General features: G+C 55.2%; 1 protein-coding gene across 1 annotated transcript in view; it reads right to left on the bottom strand.

The window, feature by feature from the left end:
• Positions 1-26,983, bottom strand: part of CRYL1 (crystallin lambda 1) — an 81,066-nt gene that overhangs the window by 13,982 nt on the left and 40,101 nt on the right. The window contains exons 4-5 of the mRNA XM_057707343.1: positions 11,380-11,541; positions 5,855-6,049 (exon numbers count right to left, since the gene is read on the bottom strand). Of these exons, the coding sequence (XP_057563326.1) occupies positions 5,855-6,049; positions 11,380-11,541 (357 nt within the window). The remainder of the gene's footprint in view (positions 1-5,854; positions 6,050-11,379; positions 11,542-26,983) is intronic.

Genomic DNA, 26,983 nt, shown 5'->3' with positions numbered 1-26,983 from the left:
TGCAACACAGCCAAATAAATAAATACACACATGCATAAAATAAAATAAATTTATTTTTTTAACCCCTAAACTTTTTTCTTTTTCCTTTTTTTTGGTGGGAGTGACAGCTTGCGGGATCTTAGTTCCCAGACCAGGGATTGAACCCGTGGCCCCAGCAGTGAAAGCACAGAGTCCTAACCGCTGGAGCGCCGGGGAACTCCCAACCCCTACACTTTTTAAGTTTAAATTTTAAAAGACGTAAAAGGTAGAAATCCTGTGGCCAAGGGTGTGGTCGAAGGGCAGGAGCCTGGCCCTCTCTTGGCTCCTTTAACTTCCCTTCACATCCGTTCACAGGACCCTTCGTGCCAAGGGCACCGACGGTGTCGGTAAGGTCTGTTCCGTGCCGTTTTGCTCAAGCCTCAGCCTTTTCCTACTGGCCGCACTCCAGAGGCACCAGGCCTGAGGCGGTCCTGCGTTTCTGACATCTTCCCTCTAAAGAAAGCCTTCTGAAGTAGCCCCACCTTCCACCTGCCTGGACGCACGGCCCTGAACGTGCTTTCTCTTGCCGGGCCGCTCAGGCCCCCGAGCGTCTGCAGCCTCCCTGACCCCAAGCCCGCGAAGCAAGTGACTCAGCCCGACCGGCTCCTCTCCTCCTCCTCACGGCCTGCTTCTGCCATCTGCTCTCTTCCAGGGTCAGTGGCAGGTCCTGCACCCACGCGGCCGCAGGGCACCTACTCAGGGTGACATTCACGGAAAAAAGCCCCCCGGACTCGGGAAAGGACGGCTGCTGTCTGACATGGCTTCCTTCTCAGAAGGCTGCGCGTGTGAGACGCAAACCTCCGGGCATGAACTTCAACTTGGAGAACCGGGCCGAGGCTCACCGTGGCTTCTAAAAGGAGGGCAGGAACCCAACCCCTGCCTCCCTCCACGCGACCACAGCCCAAGCGAGAGGAACCCAAGAGGCCACTCGGGCAGTGAGTCTACAGTGGCCGGTCACCTTCCCCCAGACTCCGCTCAGCCCCGTCGGTCCCCCGGCGTCGCCCCCCGTGAAGGAGCCGGCAGTCCGCTCCAGATGAAGTGCGGCTTCACGACGCGGCTGGGGGAGCTCGCGGCCCAGCCAGCGGCGCCCGCCCGGGAGCGCCGGACGCTCGGTGGCTGGGGGGCTGCCTCTCAGGCCAGAGCAGCCGCCGCCCGTAGAGGGACCCCCTGCTCACGCAGGCTTGGGACTAGGTGAGGGAACCAGACCACGCTCGGCGTCCCTGCTCTGGAAATCAAAGGCTACACGGGGATGGCTCTGGTGTGACCGCGGAGACGCCGTACGGGGAGCCTAGCGTTTGTTTGTTCTGACGTGTTTGTGCTTTCACCAGAAGCGAGCTACAGCTTTTTAAAACATCAATTTTCATATCTCTGGGCGGATATCAGGGGTACTCAGTGCCAGAAGTCCGGGACTAGGAATCGGGGCCACGTAGGTCTTTCTACGAAGCAAAGCTGATGAGAGCCGCATGTTTAATGATCCAGATGCTGCCAAGAAAGCGACGATGTTAAAATGCAAAATAAATAAATAAATACACAAAAGTTTATCTTAGAAGAGATGGAATTTGATACATCAAGACTGAGCCAAGGGGACTTCCCAGGCGGCACAAGGGCCCAGAACCCGCCTGCCAGTGCGGGGGACACGGCTCCATCCCCGCGCCGGGAAGATCCCACATGCCGCGGAGCAGTGAAGCCCATGCGCCACAACGACTGAGCCTGCGCTCTAGAGCCCACGTGCCACAACGACTGCGCCCGCGTGCCACAACGACTGAAGCCCACATGCCTAGAGCCCGTGCTCCGCAACAAGAGACGCCACCGCGCTGAGAAGCCCACGCACCACAATGAAGAGTGGCCCCTGCTCGCCACAACTAGAGAAAGCCCGTGGGCAGCAACAAAGACCCAAGGCAGCCAATACATAAACAAACAAACAAATAAATATTTCAAAAAAGAAAAAAAAGACGGAGCCAGGGTCTCGGGGAGGGAGCCAAGGCTCCTCCGCTTGTCCTGTGCACACGAGCCCAAGTGGGGTGGGGCTGGGGGCTTGATGAACGCAGAGCCCAATTCTGCAGGGCTGGCGGGGAGCGGGGAGAAACGCCGAGTCTCCAACAAGCCCCCGGTGAAGCCCGTGCTGCCATCCTCGGGCCTAGGACCTCACCTGTGCCGCTGGCACGTGAGTGCTTCAGCTCCGAGCTAACTCACCCGTGAGCCCTTACACCCCTGGACTCCGGGATTCAGAAAGCTCGGTGGTCCCTGTCATCACTGGAATGCGTAACAGCGACTCAAGCTTTACTCCCCGCCAGCCACATTCTGAGCCCGTCACACACATAACTCACCCAGAGCTCGTGGATCTCAACAAGGAGCAGCCCACTCTCCCCTCCACGTACACGTGCAGACGCCGCGGCACGGAGGCCGCACAGCTCTGAACCCCCGCCAGACCGGGACATGGGTCAAACCACTTACTGTTCTTATTACTAATATTTGGCTGTGTCCAGTCTTCATTGCTGCGTGAGGGCTTTCTCTAGATGTGGCGAGCGGGGGCCACACTTTAGTGTGGAGCACGGGCTCTAGGCATGCAGGCTCAGTAGCTGTGGCATGCGGGTTCAGTAGTTGCAGCACGCAAGCTCAGTAGTGGTGGCACACGAGCTTAATTGCTGCACGGCATGTGGGATCTTCCTGGACCAGGGCTCGAACCCGTGTCCCCTTCGTTGGCAGGCAGATTTTTAACCACTGTGCTACAAGGGAAGCCTTAAATCACTTAACACATAAAGGCAAAAATAACAGTATTTCTCTCATGGTTTTAGGACTGGATGATCTGAAAAAGTTGAAAATCACGGGACGTGCAGGAAGGCACTCTGCAAACTCTCAAATATTATATCAAACTGAAGTCACTGATGAGCAGTGATTCTGCACGGTCTGTGCTGCGACTCCTCGTTCCTGGGCCTCACAGTCAGCCCTCCGTATCCGCGGGTTCCACATCCTCAATTCCAACCAATCGTGGATCAAAAATATTCAGGAAAAAAATCCAGAAAGCTCCAAAAAGCAAAATTTGAATTTGCTAGGAAAGGCAACTATTTACACCGTTGTTACATCATATCTAGGACTAAACAGCACTGACATTGTACCCAGAGCTGTTTACACAGCACTGACGTTGTATGAGGTATCGTAAGTAACCTAGACGTGATGTAAAGTGTGCTGGAGGGACCACTGTACTCTCCTAAGTTACATCCAACAGAAACCCTTCTATGACTTTACTACGAAAAGCCTTGTCTGTTAATTTTACCACATGATCCTTGAGATGCACTTTGGCAGCTGAAACAAATCCTCACAACAGCTGCATTCGTGTCCGGAATAAAGCTGGACCACAAAAGTCTGGACTCCCTCGAAGGGTCCCGTGCAGGCTGCCAGCCACAGCCCCTGAGCAGGCCTCTGCAGCTCAGGGCCCAGGGAGCAGACGTCTACTTGGAGGTTACATTTCTCAGAAGGGTGAGCAAAACCTGAGCTGAGCAACTGAGAGCTCGTTACCGCCCGCATTCCGACGGGCTGAGCGTCCACGGGAGGCGCCGTGATTCACCCTGCCCGCCCCACGGACCCTCCCTCAACGGGGCGAGAATCCGTGCGCCGTACAAGCTCGGCTATTGTCTGGGCGAGAGTTTATCATCAACGCTGCTTCCCTCAATGTGCTCATCAGCCTAAGATTGACTGAAAACCACTTGCCTGGCCAGCAGGATCCCGTCACCCAGCGACCTAACCTCGGATGACGAGACGGTCGCCGCCGGCGTTTCCCAGCCGACAAGGCTGCTCCACCCAAATGCTGCAGCCAAACGGGCCAGAGGAAACGGACTGTGCGGCCGTGAGCGCCCCCAGGCGCTCGGTACCAGGGCGCCTGTCCCGCTCCCACAGTCCTAGCCGCTCGGGGTCACGGGCCGGGATGGGGCAATGCGCCCTGTGCAGCCTCTTCCCGACCCTCCGCTGGGCTCCCCTGGTTCCCCGACAGACGGGCCCGTGCAGGGACCCCCTCCAACACCAGCTCCCACCCCGTCTTTCCTAGAATGCCCCTCTCCCGCTTGGCTGCAAGGGTGCAGAGGCACACCCTCCCTCCGGAGTTACTGAGACTGAAGACAGGAAAACCACAGAGGGGGAAAAAAATCAGTGAAACCAAAAGTCTTCTCTTCAAGAAACTGACAAACCTCTAACAAGAAAAAGAAAGATAAAAAGAGGAAAGACGTGAATCACCCACAGCAGGAATGACCCCAGGGATGTCACTACAGGCCCTGCGGCCACGAAAAGGCAGGCCACCACCGGCAACTTCACACTCATAAATCCAGCGACGCAGAAGAAACGGGCCAATTTCTCAAAAACCACAAACCGCCAAAACTCAGCCAAGATGAAACAGGCAGCCTGAATGGTTCTCTAACCGCTAGAGCAGTTCTGTTTGTAATTAAAGACCAAAAAGGAATTCTTCAGGCCCAAGTGGTTTTACTGGAGAATTCAACTAAGCATTTAAGGAAGAATTAACAGAAAACAGAAGGGGAAGGAAAACTTCCCAAGAACACAGAAGGGGAAGGAAAACTTCCCAACTCCTTCCCTGAGGTGGCTTGCCTCATTTAGATGAGAGGAAGCACAATTCAACAGCAGGGCTTTTCTTTATCGCTTCCAGGCACTAAGACAGCTTATAAATAAAAGTGAAAGTTGCCCTAAAACCTCCGCAGTGTTTTACTGCAACTGTGAATTTTTCTTGTGGTCTATTAAGTTGTTCCCGTGCTCCCATATTGTAAACAATCTCCAAGGGGGTGTTTTCACGTCAGTGTTTCTACCCCCGATTGACATTCCAACACATTCTCCCGTTGCCAAGAAATTAAAGCTGCAAACTTCGGCGTGGGAATCCCAACGTGTATCTTAAAGATGCAGGAGCGTTCACTGGATTCACACAGTGAGGACGCAGAATTGCAGCTGCTGTGAGCAGTCAGGCCAGCCGATGGACCCAGCGGGGATGTGCCCCAACACCAGGGCCGGCGCGCTGCGGGGGACCGTGTGCCTCCCGCCCGGGGAGGCCGAGAGCCAGAGGCGCCCGCCCGGCTCCCCCCGTCTGTCCCAGGCGGGGCTGGGCAGGCGCTGCGGGAGTCAAGCCTCGGGGCTGAGGACCCACGGCAGGCGAAGACGACCGAGCCCAGCGCCCCCCTGCCTCGAGCGCCCGGACAGACCCTCGCTCGCTCTGCCGTGTCCCGGCGGCACAGATGTGGGCGGAGGCTGAGGACGCATCCGGAGGCGAGGGACGGAGGCCAGACCGGCTGCCCGCACCCCGGACCGTCCGCTCCCGGCGGAGCTGCTCTGAGGTCACCAGGCCCGGGGGCCCTGCACGCAAACGCTGACGGGCGTGCGCGCGGCCAGGCAATTGCTTAAGTGACGCGTAAAATCTTTTAATTCAAGGATGACGTTAAATATACGTGTAAAAAGATGTATATAAACTTAGTGTGTACAATCTCCTGTCTGTATGTTAGAGAAGCAGACTCCTAACACGCTGAAAGGTCATCCGCTGTTTCTTCCTTGAAATACATTGGGTTCCTTCAGAGGATACACGTTTACTCAAAATAGCATTTCTTTTCCCTCCTGAAAAACTATAACCCAGGGGTGGGCGGGGGGACAGAACCCGAGACCTTGGGAAGACGCAGCGCGTCACGAGACGGTTCCGCGGTGATGACAGGGAAGGGAGAGAGCAGGGTCCGTCGTCATGTCCGCGTATCAAGGGACTCGCCCTACAGAGGCTCCCGGACACGCAGAGAGGAACCGCTGGCCCTGGGTCTCCCCCCACCACCCGCCCCCAGGACGGCGGCAGCGCACGCACCTCCACGAGCCTCCAGGCCTCGCCGATGACCGCGAACTGCAGGCGGTTCAGAGCGAAGCCGTCGACCTCCTTCAGGAGCCTGACCGGGGACTGCCCGATCCGCCGCATCAGGGCGTAGGTTCTGTCCACCGTGGCCGGGGCCGTCTCCGGGTGCGGGACCAGCTCCACCAGCGGCACGTGGTAGGGGGGGTTGACCTCGGGAGAGAGACAGAGGGGCGCGTCAGCTGGGGGGGGCAGGTTCAGCGCTGGAACGAAGGGCCCCTCGGGGTTCAGCGCCCAGCGACAGGAAACTCGAGGAGCAGAGTAATTCACACAGCGCGAGAGGAAGAGAGACGCTGAGCGCAGAACTGCCTGAACCGTGACCAGCCCTGAGACTGATTCGGAGGTGCAGACGGCCGTCCCGCACGCGTACCGCTCGTCTCCAACCCCCGGCCTCCCTCGGGATTTCTCTACCAGCTGCCTAGACCCCGCGGGCATCTACCTACCCTGCCCCAGCCATCCTCTTCCCACAACAGCCATTGCCAGCCTACTGTGTCCGTGTTAAAACTACTGGCAGTGTCTTCCCTAAACCTTGTATTTCCATAGCTTCTCCATGTTGAGCCTGAAACACCTGCTTCCCCAGTCAGATCTTACCGAGAAGTCACACCCCATCAGAAGCCGTCTACAGCCTCAATACCGCGATGGGGTCTAAGGCACAAAGAGAGTCTGTCCACAGTGGACATGTTTGCCCGCCCAGCACTGAACCCCTGGCTCTGGTTTTCTTGGTTTGCTCTGAGAAATCATTCTTGAAGATTCTCAAAGAGAATTCTCCCACATCTAAAGAAAAGGCTGTTTGAGGGACGTCCCTGGCGGTCCAGTGGTTAAAACCCTGTGCTCCCAATGCAGGGGGCCCAGGTTCAGTCCCTGGTGGGGGAACTAGGATCCCACATGCTGCACGGCGCAGCCAAGGAAGGAAGGAAGGGAGGGCTGTTTGATAAAAGGCTGCTGGCTAGCCTTACCGCTGAGCAAATGCACACGGAACCGTTCCCCGAAGGATGCTTTCAATTGTTTTTCCTCCAAGTATGGGTGAAAATTGGTAGAATCTCACATTTACCAAATAACTTCAAGAAACATCCATTTTGAAATGACTTCTACAGAACACAGAAGCATTTATTTCCCCTGGGACTGCCTGGAGGGCAGAGGGTCCACACACTTCAGAGGCGTCCTCTGCTGCCAGCCTGTCCTGGTCACGCTGGCTCAGCCTCTTAGAAAGCAAGCGAGGAAAGCACCTGTTTCAAATACACCATAAACCAATGCCTTAGATGTGTCATTGTCTCCTGCCTATAAGCACGGAATCCTTACGAAAATGTTTAACCTCCGGCCCTTTTAAAGATCAGAACTGTAAGAACTGGAAGCACGTCTCCCCTCGCTGATCTTTACTATAAAGCAGGGACGTGAGGCTTCGGGTCTCTTCAGGGGTAACTCTCGTGGGGAAACGAGCCGTGAGAAGGCATCCGTCCGCCTACGACGCGCTGGGCTCGTCGCTGTCTCCCCCGCAGGCCCTCCTCCCGCCCCCGCCGGGAAGCGCGGGGGCTCCCGGGCCGCACCGCGGGCCGCCGTCCCCGTGTCCACTCTCAGACCCGCGCGCGAGACCTCGTCCGCTCCGGGGCACTGCTGCCCCCAGGACGCTGAGATCTCCCCGGGGGCCCGCCTCCCACCCCGGCCCACGGCGGTCCCCGGGCCCGGGACACGCTCCCCGGGCGTCCCACGTGCGCGCGTCACCTGCCGGGGGGGAGGGCGTCCTGGGAGGCCCGGGGCCGCTAAGACATCACAGCCCCTGAGAGAGCGGTCCCTGTTGCAGGCTCGTGGACGGATCCGACGATGACGGCCGGTGCCCCTGAAGCGCGGAGCGGAGGGGACGGCGAGACGACGGGGGAGCGGCTCCACAGCGCAGGAGGGCGCCTCCCGGGACGCGGCCGCCCGCGCGGGTCTGAGAGCAGGCCTGACACACAGGCTCCCGAGAAGCAGGCGGGGTCCTGCAGGGCTCAGGGAGGCGGCCCCGGGCAGCAGCCAGCAGGGCCGGGCCTTGCCGGAGGCAGGGGAGGGGCCGAGGCCTGCGGGGCTCCGGGGGCTCCGGCAGAGCCTGCCCAGCCCCGGCCCGGCGCCCGGGGCGCCTGTGGTCCCTGCGGTCCCTGCGGCGCAGCGGCTCGACGCGCGCTTCGTGGGTTTCCTCTGCAGCAGGTGAAGCAGGCTGAACCCTCAGGGAAGACGGACCGTCCCCGCTCCCAGGAAGAGGCCGCGGGCATCTGCCATCCACTGGCGGGGGCAGGGGGGCGTCCCACGCCGGTGAATCCTCGTCCTCAAGGAGGCTTCTTGATGGCAGCTGGTCGCGAGGAGTCAGCCCTCGGTGTTCTGATAACTGACACGGTCCTTCCATCAGCGACATCTCCACCCCCCACCCCCAACTGTCTGCCTCTCTCAGAGAGAAAAAAAGCAGCCCCCCGCATGGCGGGAGCTGCCGTCTGGGGACGCGCAGACACCTACAGCCTAGACAGCAGACCCCTGACCAGGACACTCCAGTTGCCACCAGCACGCGGGCAGGTGGTTTCAGGGCCGGGTGGGCGCACAGACACGGCTGCAGGCGTGGGGGGGACACCCCCGCAGGCAGGGCCACGGCCGACCGGGCACCGGGTCAGAGCTGCGCCTGCAGGAGCTGCCTCCGCTCGAGGCCCCAGTCCCCGCACATCCCCCCCGGGCAGCCCCGGCGGCACGGCGTCCGTGAGAGCGGGAGCGGCTGCGAGAGCACCTGCCCGGCTAAAGGGGCCCCAGCACCGCCCGCTGAACGCGCCAGGGACGACGGGCAGCAGCCTCTGTGCAGCGTGGCCGGAGCGCCCCGCGGAAAGCGGTGCCGTTCTGACCGACCGCTAACACGGTTCCTGCTTCCCACACAGACCCGCGCTCAGTCTCCAGCAAACACCTCCTGCCACCAGATGCCCCCCCGGCCCCCCACCTCCAGGGAGACGGGGAAAGGCAACAAAACCCCCGGCGGGGCGATGTCGGGGCAGAGGACGGGCGCATCACAGCTCTGCCTGAGCCGGACGCTTCTCCCGGCAGGAGGCCGGGGCCCACGCTGAACCCCCTCGGGAACCACCTGGGCGCTGAGAGAAGAGCCCACCCGCGCTGGGGGGACCTGAGGGCCCCCCCACCAGGAGAGGCAGCCACGGGAACCCGCAGCGTGGCCGGCGGCCCCCGCGTGCAGCTGAGACGGCGGCGTTGGCCGAGCACCCGCGCTGCCCGTCCTCCGGAGGCGCGGGCCTGTGTCCCGGGCCCCCAGGTGAGGGCAGCGCCCGCGAGCTGACGCCCCAGCCCCTCCGTCCACCCGGCCTGAAGGTGAAGGGACAGCTCCGCGGCTCTTCAAAGTCGTACGTGGTTCTGGATCACTCGGGTTCTGCCCGTCCGGCTGAGACTGAATTTCTCAGGACACCTTTCTCCGCTCCGCTGGCGGTCGCTAGAATGATCCAGAAGTGGGCAGCGTGGGCACAGAAGGGATAAAAGTCCAAGGACAGTCAACTTGAGCCATTCGTTTTGCCTTAACTAGTGTCGGTTTTGGTTTTAAATTATTTATAAAAATAATGAGAGATTAACTTTTGAAATAAGGTCTTACTTGGACTGCGCTGTTTGTGTTTGGTTAAGTAAAAGCCAGCGATACTAGAAACAGGAGAAAGGTGTGGCTATTCCACAGCGACTGCCTGGGCTCGTAGTCGGGGGGCCCTGCCTGCCACGTGCACCAGGCAAGAAGGTGAACGGAGTGTGGTCTCGCCCATCGGTGGTTTGAAATGAAGACACGGGGTAAAAGTCTTGTCGGAGGACTTAGGGGGTGTTTTCTGAACAATGTGATTCAGTTGCTCTTTAAATTGACTTAGAAGTAAAAACACTGGTTAGAAATGGAAGCTCTTGACTAAGAGACTCGCACCTTTCACTGAAGCAACCAAGTAACAACCTAGTAAGCGGCTCACGTGTCTAAGAGGCTTTTTATGGACACACACACGTCACAGGAGCAGAGACGAGACGTGCTTTGTGGGACGTGGCATTTGGATGCTGCAGTTAAGGCGCCTTTGGTGCCGTTCCCACCTGCATGGAGTGGCACCTAAACGCCTGCTTTTCTTCTCTGTTCCCTGGGTCTGAGTCTCCTTATTTTATGACCATTCCTTACCCTTTCAGTTAAACCCCCGCGTGAGGACATTCGAACCACGCAGTCACGTAAGCGGTGGTCCAGGCCGTCCCTGTGCTCAGCACGTGAGACCCAGCACACGAGGGGCACCACAACCCTCTCGGTCTTCACCACCGTCACGCGGGAAGAGGACCGTCCCTGCTCTCCATCCGAGGGCCCCTTGCCTCCGTGCGCCCTGGTCCCGCGTGCTGGGACTCTTGCCCCAGGTTCTGTGCAGGAGCTGCCCGTCTCTCTGAGCCACCCCAGTCCAGAAGGGACTTTCGGGTCACCCTCCAGAGGTGTATCTCCACCTCGTCACCACGCTGCTCTGTACCTAGGCCAGTTCTCATTCTTCAGAGTAACTCTCAGGATTCTCCACGACCCGAGCGTCCCCGAGCCTTCCACCCTTCTCCTGCTCTTCCAGGCAAGCTGGGCTCAGGGTGATTCCGCCCCCATGCTTCTTCTTGGCCGGGGTCTCTGCGTACGCGCCTCCCAGCCTCCCTCATCAGTCCAGTCCGGCCCCAGCTTCTCAGTGCAGCCCTGCTCAGCCTCACCCCCTGACGGTCGGTCATTGCCATCTGCTGTCACACGGACGGTGGCTTGAGCTACATCCGCGTTTCTGTCCCAGCAGGCCATCCCGCTTCTCCAAGGTCACGTGAGCGCCACTCGGTTCTCAAACATCCACCGAGGGAGCCCAGAATCCCCACTTCAACTCCCCTTTCCTGACACTGACACGTTAACTGCAAAAAGATTTACCGAGTGCCTGCATGAGACTTGGAACGCGTGGTCCATCACGCCTTGCCGCGCACGCCTGGTGGGTGAGCCGGCCCGGTCAGTGACACGCCGGGTGGACGGGGCCACAGAAAGGAGGGTTTAAGTCAGAGCTGCTGCACCAGAACCTCTGCACATCAGCACAAGCGACCCCACGCTGAGCTAAGTTCAGGAAGCCTCACGGTACAGGTGGCCCACCTGCCACGTCCCACGTGGTCTAGGCTTGCTGTTAACATAGCACGTCCCCCGGCAGGAGTCTCCCTCCTCAGCCGCACGGGGAGCTACTCGCAGGTGGAAGCCTGTACGTCCTGCTCAGTCTCCCCCCGGTGCACAAGGGACGAGATACGAGTCAAGGAATTTGTGGATAAAATTCTTTGTAAAATGCTGATATTGTACAGCTCTCTAAATATACTAAAAACCACTGAACTGTACAAGCTGAATTGTGTGACACGTGAATTATATCTCAGTGAAGCAGCTGAAAAGCACTAGTGGATTTGTCCAAATGTGCCCCCCCCCCCCGGGAACCCAGGTGAGACTGAGGCCCCTCCAGGCCTGACACACTCACGGGATGGGCCACGAGGCACTGCTGCACGTGCGCCAGGCCGGTGAACAGCTTGGAGGGCAGCAGGCAGGAGCTGGAGCTGCTCAGGACCACCTGGTCACCAACGAGTCCATCCAGCTGAGCGAAGAGCCGCTTCTTCAGCTCGAGGTTTTCCGGAACACACTCCTGAAAAGGCATCTTCCCGTTACTACTCAGATCACCGCACTCGGGCCCCAAGCAAAGCCTCTCACAGCTGAGGCATCTCTAAAATGGACCGATTAGAAAACCACCAGCAAAATTTGAGAACAGGGGAAAAAAAATCCTGCCGAAAGGTATGACACATCTTGGTAACTCTGGTGACTAGGTGAAGCGTATGTGGGAACTGTATTTTTTAGTTCTGTGTCAGGCTGAAAAGCCTCATAATAAAAAAGTCCTTCATAGACATAGATACCCTACCAAATGTAAAACAGATAGCTAGTGGGAAGCTGCTGCATAACAAAGGGAGATCAACTCGATGATGGGTGATGCCTTAGAGGCCCAGGACAGGGAGAGCAGGAGGGAGTCGCAGGAGGGAGGGGATATGGGGATATATGTATAAATACAGCTGATTCACTTTGGTGTACCTCAAAAGCTGGTATAAGAGTGTAAAGCAATTATATTCCAATAAAGAGGTTAAAAAAAAAAAAGAAAGAAAGAGAGAGAGAGAGAGAGAGAGAGAGAGAGAGAAAGAAAGAAAGAAAGAAAGAAAGAAAGAAAGAAAGAAAGAAAGAAAGAAAGAAAGAAAGAAAGAAAGAAAAAGAAAAAGTGCTTCTACTGTCTGGGGGTGGATTCTACAAACGGAGCACACAACAGCGCTGCCGGCAACGTGCTGTAAACATCACTGGTGTCACCACGACTTGTTTCTCCTGCTCATCAGATCAGCGTATCCCCAAGGAAACAACCCATCTTCATGAAATGAGCAAACACGTTACATCCATAATTCCCAAAAGGCTTCTTGAGAGTCCGCTGCTACCTGGAAATCCTTTGGAAAAGACCCTTGTTTCTAAAAATCTAACATTCCTTTAACGGGTCAGGGAGGAGAGCAGAGAAGAAAATTCGGATTAAACACCCCAGATAACAACGGCTCTGAAATTCTGATTCTGCGCAGAGTGGGGGTGGGGCCAAGAAGACGTTCTCAGACCCCAAGCGCAGCATCCCCGCCCCAGGTCCCCGGGCGAGGCACGTCCCGGGACGGGGACGGGATGCTCAGCGCAGGGCTGCCCTGCAGCGGAAGGACGGAAGGGGGTCCTCGCCGCGCGTTCCAGAGCGTCCTTCCCCCCTGCCGCCGCCGGGAACTCACACCGGGGGTCACTCCCACCCGAGAGGGTCCCCGAGCCCCCACGGCCCCTGCGGAGTCGGGGTCTCGGTGGGCTTGCAGAGCAGGCTCGACGGGTGCTCGTTCGAGGCGAGAGCTCTCGGGCGCCCCCGCCCCGGGCCCAGACCCGCCGGCTCAGGCCCTGGGCCCGCGGCCCCGGCAGCTGCATTTTCACCCGACACCCTGATGGCTCTCGTGCGCGGACGTCTGAGACCCACGGCGCGGAGGAGGCACCCCGCGTGGGGGCCGGCAGGACTCTCGGGGGTCGGCTACCAACCCCGTCCTCGGGGGCCTCCCGCTCCGGGGCCGGGCTCGCCACCGCCTTCCCCGCCAGGCACCGGCCGAACGTGCCCGGCTGCTCCGCCAGCGCAGACGGCGGCAGACCACGGGAAGCCCGCAGGCGGCACAGCGCCGCGCACACCTACTGCCAGGGACTCTGCCAGAATCGCCCCTCGGAAACAAACGGTTTTCCAGCTCAAGGATATCTAATAGCTGATATCTAATATAGCGAAATGAGCTGCGTAAATATTATCACATGAATTCCATTTCTATTACCATCTGCAAGATTTTTAAAGTTTTCCGCTAAGGGTAAGGAGTCAGTACTGTGTTTGTTGGTACTGTGAAAAAATATATTCAAAGCATGTGAAATTTTATTCCGAACAAAAGGTCCCATAAGCACCACATCTCAAAGACAGGAGAAAAAAAAAGGAGTCATTTAAGAACTGTGAAGCCCATTGTGTGAAGTCCCCTTATCACAGAGGAAAAGCTACAGTAGCTGGCTGGTGGTATTGAATAGTTCCTGGGTCAGTTAAGCCTGCACGTTGGGTGAAGGCTAAATGGGGCCTTGTAGTAAAGCCAGGGGCGAAGCGTGATGTAGATACTGGCCTAGCTGCTAAAAGGGTCCTGTGAATGGCCTCATTGTGCGCCTGTCCCGCAGATTCTCCCCTGAAACTCTACGCCTTTCTTCAGATCGTCTGATTATCAAAGAGGCAAGAACACTTGAACCAGAGGAAACCCAAGCCTGCTACAATTATGTAAGGGTCTGACGGCGCGTCTGCTTGAAGTTTTACTGTTGTGCTGCTGTTAACAGTGACCCGACTGTGTCCCGTGGGCTGGGCCAGGCTCACGGCGCCTCTGCCCGCGTCAAGCCTTGGGCTCACCTCCTTGCGGTTGCTCTCGGCTTGTGCGAGAAAGGGGGTCTGCAAACTGTCCCCAGGAGCGTCATCACGTGGCTGGACCACAACGCTGAGAGCGGCTGCCGCCCTCTGTGCCCAGGGCCGGCCGGGAGGAGGGCAGCCGCGAGACACACGGCGCGCTCCCTCCCGACCTCAGCCGTGGGCCGGGTGAGAGGCCTGTCTAGGGAAAGCCACCAGATGAGACGTGTCAGCGAAACTTCTCTCACTGCTGAAGGTAACTAGCTGGACTTTGCTTCATTAAACTCTGACAGCATTTTCAAAGCAACAGCTCTTATTTGTTTGTGTTTCATTTTGAGGTGGGAGATGCAACCCACAATAAGGGATATTCTCACGCACAACCACCAGCTCAGATTCCGACAAGGCTCTAAGGAACTCTCCAAGCATCACAACTGCTAACAGCACATCGGAAGCGGCTCACTCGTCACAAGCAGCACCAGACACTTAAAAGGGGGGGTTACGTTTAAACACCCCGCTTCCCCTCCATTCTTGAAAGGAAGAGACTGAGTGATGGCGTTACAGGTCTAACTTTTCATTCTCTCCCATTTACCTATATTTTTCAAGTAAATCATTTACACACTTTAGTGTTTTATTATCAGTAGACGTCACCCATGACAGCACTCGACTGTTTTGGAAAAGCGAGGCGGCCACGCGTCGGCGGACTGCATGACCCCAGGCGAAGGAGGCGCTGGGCGAGAGCTCACAGCTGAGGTTTACCCACTCGCGAGCATTTTCCAAAATAAATACTTTCATGAGGAAAATGAAATTCCATTGATTTTTTAAAGTCAATTCAGGCATTTTAGATAGGAATCCTGTTGCTAAAAAATCTACATTTGCTGATGCAAAATATCTGGAAGCAGTCTTCAATGTTCTTTCCAGAAAGAAAGAAAAACTAAATTAGAAGACTTCGGTACTTAAGGTATTTTAAGGTATTTTAACTTACGCAAGTAAGTTCTTTTAGCCAATTTTAGCGGGAAAGACATGGCAAGAAAGGAAATTTGAGCTAAAATCCCATTGTAATCACGGCAGAAGGGAATTCATTCTTAACTTGAAGATGGACATGGTCTACATGAAAAGTACTGTCTCTCAGCACTAATTACATCTCTTGCTTCGAGCTGTTGAATCATCAGCAATTCCTTTCCACTATTTCTTGCAAGAGCACAATCTTTAAAATCTACCAGATCAATAGACCACTGTGACTAGTCTTCTCAAGAGGTGAATGTCATCATTACAAAAAAAAAAAAAAAGACAAACCTTCTTGCTCTAGGAGAAAGAAACAGTATGTGTTAAAGAAAAAGAAAGGAAAAGTACACATTTTCAATATCACAGGCTATAAACGGCACTGTGCCCTAACCAGAAGCTCATAATTTTCCTTAAAAATCAAAATAAAGTTTTTTTGAAGCATATTATAAACCCTAAAAAGAGTTCTACAATAATCTAGAACAAATTACGCCCAATCAAGAGAGACCTCTCCAAAGTAAAAACCAGTGCGGACAGTACTGAGGAACGCGACTTCCTGGGAGTAGGTGTCCGGGTGACCAGGACGACTGTGGTTTGCTTTACACAGCAGCCCTTTCTTGGGTGACTGCAGGGACCGGAGGCCAGGAGAGGGGCACAGACATTACTTGCTGTCCTGACGGTGTGTGTATTCCCATCCTCATTCCAATGATTTTCTGTACCTTTTATGACATCATTTATTTACAATTAAGTTAAAATGCTTGACAGGAAAAAAATATGATAATTTAAACTATCCCACGTAAGCCCACCATTAGCATATAGTTCTACAGTATTTCTATATAACGTGAGTACACGTTCTTGGGGTCACACACGAATCACTGGGGTATTACGACTGCCCTGCCCGTCCTGCTAAACGTTCAGGAAGCCATGTGCTTCTTGCCAGATGCCGAAACAGAGCCACGTCCTCTCGCCTCTGGCCCTTAAACATGAGTCTTCCCATCCCAAACCCGGAGGGTCCGTCACCTGCAGCACTGGGCCTGACTCAGTCCTGCAGCCCTGATATGCTACCTCCCAGTCAGAAAAGACAACAGTGTGTGTAGAAAGATGGTTAATGTAAGCGTGCGTATGCACTCATTTATTTGGTTTGTCTGTGTGTTTGTTTACTGAAAACCGATCTGTGGCCTACAAAAGAATTTAGATAAAAATAGGCCCTCGTCAGATTTCTCCAATTGGTACCACAGCGACTGTTAAAAAAAGAAAATGTAGTGACTTCCCTGGCGGTCCAGTGGTTAAGACTCCTCGCTTCCACTGCAGGGGGCGCAGGTTCGATCCCTGGTCAGGGAACTAAGATCCCGCATGCTCCGCAGTTGCAGCGAAAGAAAAGAAAGAAAGAAAGAAAGGAAGGAAGGAAGGAAGGAAGGAAGGAAGGAAGGAAGGAAGGAAGGAAGGAAGAAAGAAAGAAAGGAAAGAAAGGAGGGAGGGAGGGAGGGAGGGAGGAAAGAAAGAAAGAAAGAAAGAAAGAAAGAAAGAAAGAAAGAAAGAAAGAAAGAAAGAAAGAAAGAAAAAGAAAGAAAGAAAGAAAGAAAGAAAGGGAAGGAAGAAAATGTATATAACCCTGAAAAACAAAGGTGCATAGGCAAATTTATGCTACATTTTTTAAAAGTTAAAAAAGACAGTATGTGTGCTAATAAGAGTTTCTCCCGTAAGCTGATGGAGACCCCTGCTTCTGGTCACGTGGTGATGGACGAGGAGACCTAAAAGTGCTCCCTCCACAAACTGGGTCACTCCATGGAAAAGACGTCATCATTTTCAATGAATAGCTGAGCTCTCAGGAATGTGAGGAAAACCAGAGCGGCCAGCGCTGGAGGGATCTGTGACCGTCAGGAGAGGGGGGACGTTCAAATGGCCTCAGGAAGGGCCACGCCAGGGCCCACAGCGTCCGGGGAGCTGCAGTCAAGGTCCCTGGGATACAGCTGAGACCCTCAAAAGGCTGCACTTTGAGTGAACCAGCTGAGAAAGTTACATGAACACCCTCCCAGGTCAGTGATAACAAGACCAGGAGACACACACTCAAGAAAACCCTGGAGGGGGCTTCCCTGGTGGCGCCGCGGTTGAGAATCCGCCTGCCAATGCAGGGGACACGGGTTCCAGCCCTGCTCCAGGAAGACCTCCACATGCCGCGGAGCAACGAAGCCCGTGTGCCACAACTGTTGAGCCCACGTGCCACAACTACGGAAGCCCGTGCGCCTAGAGCCTGTGCTCTGACACAAGAGAAGCCACCCCAATGAGAAGCCCGCATACCACAACGAAGAGTAGCTCGCCGCAACTAGAGAGAGCACACACGCAGCAACGAAGACCCAATGCAGCCCAAAAAAAGTTCTCAAAAACAATAATAAAAAATTAAATTAAATTAAAAACAAAAAACAGTACTGTAAAATAGAATTCAAAGATGAGAGCTCCGTGAGAGCAGGAATTTTTACATTTTGTGTACGGCTCTATCCCCCGCTCCGAGAACAGTCCCTGACACAAAGAAGGCAGTGAGCAAACGTCTGTTGAATGAATGAATGAACGGATGATAAATTCTGTGCCGCAGTGATCAATTTAACACAACCTCAGCGGTCGAGTATTCACTGCCCTCCGTCCTCACAGTGCTTGAGAGGAAAGGCGGGAAGTGGGCTGAAGAGCAAGCACAGGTGGCCCGTGGGGCAGCCCTAGCCGCGCCTGGACCTGTGTGTTCAAGACAGACTCCCACCTCCCGAGCACCGGAGCTCTGTTCTCTCCCCCGGCGTCTTCCTGACCTACACTGCTGCTCCGCTGACGTCCAGGCGCCTGCCTGCGCTGCCCTGAGGCTTGAGGGGGGCCCGACCCCCGCCTCCGGGACACGGGAGCGGATGGGCGCTCAGCCGCTGGCACGGCCCGTGAGCAGGGCCCCCGCGGCCTGCGGACGCTCCTCCCATTTGCTCAGCTCCGAGCCCCGCTGCTGGTCCCACAGACACGTCTCCACTACAGGCGCGACCTCTGGCATTTTTTTAACGGAAGAAAATTCTCTCGCCTGCGCCCAACGCAGGGACTTCCACTGACTCTACAGCACAAAACAGCACACTGTGCCCCGTCCCACGGAGAAGCCCGTCCTGGTGCACGTGACTGCGTCCTGGTCTAGAAACACCCTGGAACCCTGAAGAAGCCGATTCACCGAGGCGACCGGGGGAAGGTGGAAGTATGAAATTGACTGACAAGGCACGCGACATCAGCTTTAACAAGCGAATTCAAACACAACGCTGCTGAGGAATGAGTCTATGCGAGGAACTTTGCCAGGAAATAGAAAAAGAAGACGCAGTCCCTGCTTTTCAAGAAGCACAAGTGCTGGACTTCCCTGGTGGCGCACTGGTTGAGAATCCGCCTGCCAATGCGGGAGACACAAGTTCGATCCCTGCCCCAGGAAGATCCCACATGCCACGGAGCAACTAAGCCCGTGTGCCACAACTACTGAGCTTGCGGTTTAGAGCCCGTGAGCCACAACTATTGAGCCCATGTGCTGCAACCACTGAAGTCCACGCGCCTAGAGCCTGTGCTCCGCAACAAGAGAAGCCACGGCAATGAGGACCCCGCGCACCATAACAAAGAGCAGCCCCTGCTCACCGCAACTAAAAGACCCAGCACAGCCCATAAATAAATAAATAGATACATAAATAAATTTATATTTTAAAAAAGATTATAATCGTAGAGTGATGGCATTAAAAGCGATTTTTTTTCTCTATGTTTCAAGTTTTTTTATACTAGTTTTAAGGGAGGGCCATGTTTAAGGACAGTGTCGGGAACGATAAAGAGCCGAGATTTTTGCTCTATCTGCAGGCCAAAAAGCTAACCTGCCACCGCTTCAGATGCTCACAGACGACACGAGACTCGGGTCAGAGACAAAAGACTGTTATGGCTATCAAGCAGCACAGGCTTCACATCACATTAGTTCCCTTCATCCCCAAGTCCCACGGGGTGAGGCAAAGGGACCCCAAGTGGGCTCTGGGTTTGTGCCACAGCCTAGGGAACACAAATCCTTTACACCTAACCACAAGCAAGCTGGGTGACCTATGGCCCAGAGCAAGACACTGCCTCTGTCTTCCAGGGCGGAGGTGTTCGAGCATCCCTGAAAAGCTGGTCCAGACGAAAGGGCCTCCGGCGCCTCTGCTCACAGGATGTGCAGAAACACAAGACCCGTGCGGAGTCATCTCCCAGCGGCCAGGTCCCCGTGTAACTGAGAAAAAGGGTTTTCTGGTCTCTTTTTCCCATGTGCACTGAAAAGAAAAAAGGCAGTGCGTCTCAATCTAAGATAAAGAGTGTCGGCCCAAGGATGACTTTGAGAATAACCTGCAGTCCTACCCGCGCCCTATGCCTCTTGTCTGAGGAAGGAAACGCTCCCTCCCTGCCGAGGATTTTAAAGGGTTTCACAAGCACTCGCCGTTCCCCAATCAGAGGCTCCGGTCACCGCGAAGCTCGTCTGGGAAAACAGGTGACGAGAACGCACACCCCACCTGCAGCCACGCGTTCCATCAGAGCCTCTGAAGTAACAAGACTGCAACCGGTCCTGATTCAGAAACAAAGCAAACGACACAACACAGAACTCCTGAAGCCCCGAGTCACAGCCTTAACGTACAAGGGGACACGCTCTATTTGAAGAAGGGACAGCCCGGTGTGAGAAGCAGCTGCCGGCAGCCCTGCTGCCCACTGGCCACCAGCTGGTGCCCGGGGCTGGCCGGCGTCCCCGTGCGGCCCACGGAGGAGGCCGCCTCCTCCTCCAGCGAGGCCCTCGGGCGCAGGCGCGAGGCCGTGCGGACCCTGGGGCGGCGCGTGGCCGCGGCACCACTGCACTAACTTCAGCCACGTCCTGGCCACCGACCCCTGCGGCCAGCTCCACGACAGGCCCCGCCGGCCTGGCTGCTGACGTCCACACACCTGCCCCCTGTTTAATCCAACCGCAGCGTCGGGAAACCTCCTTGGTACGGCTGTGATAGGAAAATATTAAATATTTTAAGCTATTAAAATGGTGCTTACTAACTACTTAAAAAAAAAGAAGTCCTCTGTTGTGCCAAAACCATTTTATAATTTAGCGTTTAAATTTTTAGCAATCATTTCTTTCAAGTCTACATATATGCCAAAAAGATTAACCTGCAGCTGAATTTTTCTGTTCATGTTACAACAGCTTCTGGTGCTGAGAACAGACCGGCAACATTACTCCCGTGGCACGAGAGCTGACAGCCCTACGAGGACACGACGAGGGCCCCTCACGTCCCAATACTTAGGACTCGTCTCAGACATCAAGTTCTCAACGTTCAAACGTCAACAAGAAAAATCTAAGGGAGATAATCGGGAACAGTTGCGGTTCAACATCTGACTCACTCAATACGTGATAGAAATACATCTTCATCCACTGACGTGACGGCGGACAAAAGCACAGAACCCTGCCACTGCTGAAAACCCACTGTAGGTGGGGGAAGGGAACTGAAATAAAAACCCGTATCCCTGGCGGCGGAGAGGAATGCACGCTACATCCCCCTCATCTCTGTCCCCCCCCCCTCCATCCCCAAGCCCCAGGGACACAGTGCCTGCCTGAGACGGAGGCTTAATTGGAGCCCCAAGGAAAGACCCTTCCCCAGGCCAGCAAGTATTAAGTAACGAGTAACAGAAGAACACTTCTGGGAAAGGACGGCGGGGAGAACGTGGAAAGAGATCCCCTCTGAGGGCAGTGCAAAGGGAAGAAAAGCATTGAGGGGAAAAGCCCCTGGCCAGCCCGTCCTCATCTTAATCATGAAGTATTGCTAAAGGAATCTGAAACCTGTATGCACCAAGGGTGACTACAGCCATTTACAGCCCTTAAAGCCTGCCCAACTCCTAACTAGATTAACTCAAATCCTCGCAATGAAAGGCCTACGGGGGAAAGGCATACCAAATCCCAGGCGTAAATCTGCTCTCCTACTCAAGATGTCTGGCTTTCAAAAACAAAAAATTACGAGGCACAGAAAGAAGTGCACACCCAAGAGACAAAGTGAGCATGAGAGCCGGACTCAGGCATGATTCAGAAGGTGGCACAATCTGACAGCGGATTTCAAATGACTGTGATTAATACAGTAAAAGCTCTAATGAAAAATGAGGACAACATCATATGGGTAATTTCAGCAGAGAAATAGAAACCAGGCGAGGATATCAAAGAGAATGCTGAAGACAAAAAACGAAGGAACAAAGGTGGAGACTGCCTTTGACTGACTCAGCAGTAGACTCCACACGGCTGGGAAAGAATCAGTGACCTTAAGGATCAGCCAATGGAAATTATCCAAAGTGAAAAACAAAGAGCAAAAAGACTGAGAAGAACGTATAGAGCATCCAAGCCCTGTGGGAAAATGTCAAATGGTCTAACAGATGTGTAATTGAAATTCCAAAATTTCTAGAGGCAGGGAATGGGGCAGAAGAAAACATTCAAAGAAATAATGGCTGAGAACGTTCCAAAATGAATGAAAGTCCCAGAGCACATAGTCAAGACGCGCAGAGAAGGATAAATACCCCTTTACCCCCAAATCTACACACATCTAGGTGTATTATATTCAAATTGCTGAATATAGAAGAGGAATACTGAAGGCAGTCAGAGAAAAAGTACAATATATACAAGGACAAAAGTAAGGGTTGCAAGACTTTTTGAGAGGTCATGGAAGATGGAAAGTCATGGGGTGACATTTCTAAGTGCTAAAAGAAAAAAAGCCTGTCAACTCAGAATTTTAGAGCTAGTAAAAATATCTTCCAAAAATGAAGAAACAAAAACTTTTCTGAGAAAATCAGCAACTTAGGGAATTCATTGCCAGCCAGCCTGGGCATGCAGAAGGGGAAACGTACCCAGACAGAAAACTGGATCTATACAAAGAAATGGATAAGCACACTGGAAATGGAATAAACAAAGGTAAAATAGGTGTTTTGCTTTCAATTGCTCTCAAATATAAGTGACCGTCCAAAACAAAAATAATAGCAGTGCATTGTAATGGATTACATGAATTCATTTTCAAGTACTGGACAAGCCTTGCACACCTGGGATAAATGCCACTTGGTCATGATACAGAATCACCTCTGTATTTTTTTAGATTGGATTTGGCAATATTCTGTCAAGGATTTTTACATCTATGTTAAGGAGATATAAGTCTTTCCTAGACCTCCTCCTCCTACCTAAAATGTGTTTTTGTAATAAAGATTGGATATAAAACTCTAACACTCGCTAAGTCACCGTCAAAACAACAGTGCCGTATACAATATATCCACCAGCCCCAGAGAAGCATCTCTGAAGGAGGTAAAACAAAACTGGTCAAGAAGAAAATACTCAAGAAGGTTCTCAAAGGAAATTGTAACATCCATTGGAATTAATCTTTAGACCAGATTGTGCCCAGAGGTCACACACAGTCACCATGTGATTAAGAAAATCTGAGCCAAGATTTAAAAGTCAGAAATAAACCTTCCAACTCCTCCCTTGCTTGGTTAATGTGAAAAATCAGAAGGTCCGGGCCATTCCAGGTGTCCTTCCCAGGGCTGAGTGCCACCTGTTCCCGCTGGAAGGGACAGCGGTCAGGCCCCCTGCCCACCTGGTCGGTCTTTCTAACGCTGTGAGGACAGCTGCTGTGGAAACGAGTTCACAGGAAATGCAACGCACATCCAGTCCCAGGATCACGATGGAAAACACATCACTCGGGCCTGGGGCACTAACGGAGCCTAAGACCTTACATTCGTCACTTTCGCTCATAAATCCAATCCGATACGAGAAGATAAATCCTGACATAAGCTTGGTCCGCTCGGCTCCCTGGACTGTAAGTGGGGATACAGCCCCCCTCCGAGGACTGAGGGATGAGCGCGCTTTGCCGGGCGCTGCTCGAACGCAGACACTCAGCTCTGGTGACAACGCGTGACAATGGAGGGGCTGTGGGCTCCGCTCTCCCCTCACCTGACAGAGGACGAGGCTGAGGCACAGAGATGCTGGGCGAGGCCGCCGGCCTCCAAAGCCAGGCTCTTCAAGTCCACGGACACCGAGTCAAGTTCTAAAGGTCTTTGCAGAAAGCTACAGAACATTTTGATTCATTCATTTACAAATTAATTACAGAAAGAAACTCCAAGCACCAAATAGGTCAAGGGTCAGATAATACTGTGTCATCTAATCTGCATTTTCCCCTTAATGTTTCTCACGCTGGAAGGTGCCTTACAACCAATAGCATCGTCAACACGGTCCCATACAGCACGTTCACAGGGAATTCACCCAAGCATATTCCCAGAGGTTTGAAAACAAATGTGCTAGCAGAACCACAGCGCACAGCTCTGGGCAGAGGCTTGGTCAGCCGTGCGAAGGTGAGTCAAACAAGTGCTTCTTTCCCTTTAAAAAGGGGCCAGAAGGGCAGGCCCTGCCCAGGGGACGGCGGGGACCATGGGTAACGGATCCAGCCCAGCGCCAGGGAGGCCCTACGCTCCCGACCAGCCGCCCCGCAGAAATGCAGTCTGAGCTACGTACGCAGCTCTCCGCTTTCTAGCAGCCTCACTGAGGAGCAAAACGAAACCAGCAAGCTCTATTTACCTGAATATACCCAAATATTGTCATTTCCACATGGACTCGGTACCATACATTACTGAGATGTTCTACATGCTTTTCTTTTTTCCTTAGAAAGTCTTTGAAATCCAGTGGGGACTTTACACCTGCGTCAGTTTGACCAGCCCATTTCAAGCGCTGGAGCCACTCAGGACCTTCAGGGTCCACCCGGGGGCAGGCAGCCCTGGGCCCGGGGACACCTGCTAGCAAAGCAGCCACCGGCGTCCCTTCTGCCGGCAGCCACAACCAAGAGTCACAGGGCAGATCTCTCTAAGCCACTTAAAACACGTGTTCGATCTCACCCTTTAAAAAAACGCGTAAAGAGGGCTTCCTAGGTGGCGCCGTGGTTGAGAACCGGCCTGCCAACGCAGGGGGCACGGGTTCGAGCCCTGCTCCAGGAAGATCCCACATGCCGCGGAGCAACTAAGCCCGTGCACCACCACTATTGAGCCTGCGCTTTAGAGCCCGTGAGCCACAACTATTGAGCCCGTGTGCTGCAACTACCGAAGCCCATGCGGCTAGAGCCCGTGCTCCGCAACAAGAGAAGCCACCGCAATGAGGAGCCCGTGCACCACAACGAAGAGTAGCGCCCACTCTCTGCAACTAAAAAGAAAGCCCACGCACAGCAAAAAAAAGACCCAACACAGCCAATAAAATAAATAAATAAATTTATTAAAAAAAAAACTAGTAAAGAAACAGACACTGCAACAAAATCAGAGATAGAAAGTAAGGGTCCATCTGCCTGCCCCCATAACCCAGCCTCCAGTGTTAAAACACTTTAGTTAGCGGTTTTTTCTAGTTTATGCAGCATATCAGTACACATACAAATGACTTGGATTTTTTTTTCCACAGAAAAGTTCCTACTGAGTATCTCATCAGCACCGGAGCAGGCACGCGGCCCCCACGATCGCGTCTCCCTGTGCGGACGTTCGGGTGGTGTCCTCGTCTTTGTCATCACTGACGGCGCTGTGATGACGTCTTTGCACGACAGCGTGAGGTCCCCAGAAGCACAGGGATTCACTGTTTAGTCTTTGCCGCTACCTGCCAAGCGCACCTTCCCAAAGGCTGTGCGGAGGGCAAGGGGGTGCCGAGGGCCGGGCGGTGCCGCCCCGGGGGCGGGGGCAGGGCCGCCCCAGCAGCGCCCGGGCCGCCTGTGCAGGTGCGAAGACGACAGGCACGTGTTGACCGCCTTCGGAGAGGGGGGCCGCGTGCACGGGTGTGCGGCGAGCCCAGGCCTCCCGCCGCCGGGTGCCCTGCCTGCCGGCGCTCGGGGCTCGCTGACCACGCGGCTCGCCGGTCTGCGGGCGGCCGTTGCCCTGGGGGGCTCTCTGCCTCTTCCCCACCGAGGTCTCTCTTTTTCCTGGGACTCGGACGTTGCAAATATACTTCCCAGCCTCCTGCGACACGGAGGGTCTTTGGTTTGGTTTCGTTTTGCTTGGTTTTTGCGTTTTTGGCAGAGGTTTAATTTTTATCCACCGGGCACTGCTCCCCCGGGTGCAGGGGGCTCGCCCCTCGCTGGGTGCGGCCCCCTGCGGCACCTGTGTCACAGGAGCTTTACTGCTGTATCTTCTGGGACGTGACTTGCTGACTCCACCTCACGTATATACGGCACCCAGTACGCTTTGTCGACCCTCATTCACGCGCTGGCGGTCCCCCTAGACACGGGGCTGGGCGCCAGGGCATCACACACGGCGAGCTGACGCGGCCTCGGCCTCCAGCAGCTCATCACCAAGCAGAGAAGCACCCGAATAACCAGACCGCCCGGGGCCGCAGGATGCGTCCGCAGCGAGGGTGGCTGGCGGGCCGGCGGCGGGCCGGGCCTGGTGCCTCGGCCGGGAGCGGAGCCGGAGGGAAAGCAGCAGCTCCCCCGGCACCGGCGTGTCCGGGGCCCCTCCCGGGCTCAGGCTGCGCGGGGGCCGGGGCGCGGGAGCGGGGCCGGGGCTGGCAGACCGGGCGGATGGGGGGGCTGCTCAGAACAGAGACCCTACAGCAACAGCGCGGCGAGGAGAGCTGCACCCAGAGCCACCCCAGGAGGAGGAGCAGGACCCGAGCTGGCCCTGGGGGCCGGGGGCGGGAGGCCAGGGAGAGGCGGAGGCGCGGCGGCCCCGGGGCTCTGGCCTGGCGCCCGGGAAGCGTCCGGAGGGTCGGGGTCGCAGACGCGACCGGCGCGCAGGTGGGTGTTTAGTCGCAGGGAAGCGGTGGCCACACCCGCTGCCTGAGAACAGCAACAAAATAAAGGACGGCAGGTGTGAGCGCTGCCCTGAAGAGGGTCCGGGGCCCCTGCCCGGCCTCCGGGGAAGGCCGTGGGGAGGTGCTCCTGGCGGCTCCGCCGGCTGCGGGGCCCGCCCAGCCCAGGCCGGCCGGTCCGCGCGCGGCGCTGGGGAGCCGGGCCCCCGCCGGCCACCGCACAGGAGGCCGCACGGAGCCCCAGGCTGGTCAGCTCCCTGGTGCTGTCACCCTCCTGGAGGAGCGCGGTCCTCCCTAAAGCGACAGACCCACCACGTGGCTCTTCTAACACGTGCAGGAAAGGTACGTTCACACACACGTCATGATCAGAAGTACAGCCAAAGTTGCCTACCTCAAACCTAAATACAAAAAAAGCTTAAGAAGAACCGCTGGCCTGAGAAACCCGGGTATTTCCTGAGCATGTCGACCAGTACCTGGTATGTGGTAGCCACTTTGTAACCTTTTCATGTAATTCTCAGAAAAACCATCTTCGCCTATTATCCACGTTTTAGAAACGAGAGGCCTGTTTCATGCAGAGCTGAGAACTTGCCGAAGCGCGTAACTAGGCAGAAACAGAAGTGGGACCTGAACCCACGTCTGTCTGTCCCCTAAGGCCGGGTCTTGACGGCTCCCCGCTCAGCTGCCCTCAGCGAGCCTGCCGGAGGACCAAGGAGAAGGACAAACCTCACAAAACTCCGCCTCCAAGAGATAACCATTTATTGGCACTTGTGTCTTTTCCCAGCATTTTCCCTGAAAAATCAGATCTCTGCACAACTTGGTTCAGGCTCTGCAACTTTCCAGTCATTGTAGCAGAAGTTTGGTTAAGACACGTGGCTTAATTGCACTCAAGAAGCAGATGTAAGAAGACTCCTCCTCCTCCTCCCCCCACCCCTTGTGCGCCCCGGAGGGAGGCCGTGACAAAGGTCGGAGGTCCTTCACCCTCGTCCCCCCGCAGCCGGAGACGCCCCCCCGGCCCCTTTCTGAGCCACGGTTACATCTGCTCCCAACCCCACTCACTTCCCAAGGGGAGGCGGAAGCTTCTCAAAGGCAAAAGGCCCCACGTACTCGCCAGGATGAGGGTCTGTCCCCCTGTGTCCTTGAACAAGGACAGGTGACAGCCGGGCAGACGTGCTCTCCATGCCTAAGTCATCTCGCCCCGATAGGAAAGGTGCCAGAGTGACGTGACCCTCCTCTTCCGTCATGTGAGAGCTGGGCCCCAAAAGAGAAAACGGGCTTTCCCTGGAGAGAGTCCTTTCCAGCCGAAACCTCCCTGCGTCCCCGGGCACAGCTCTCAGGCCA

Source organism: Hippopotamus amphibius, chromosome 14 (assembly GCF_030028045.1).
Source record: "Hippopotamus amphibius kiboko isolate mHipAmp2 chromosome 14, mHipAmp2.hap2, whole genome shotgun sequence".
In the NCBI taxonomy this organism is placed as follows: domain Eukaryota; kingdom Metazoa; phylum Chordata; class Mammalia; order Artiodactyla; family Hippopotamidae; genus Hippopotamus; species Hippopotamus amphibius.
The sequence above is the reverse complement of the archived record's forward strand: the minus strand, read 5'-3'. Positions and strand labels throughout refer to the sequence as shown.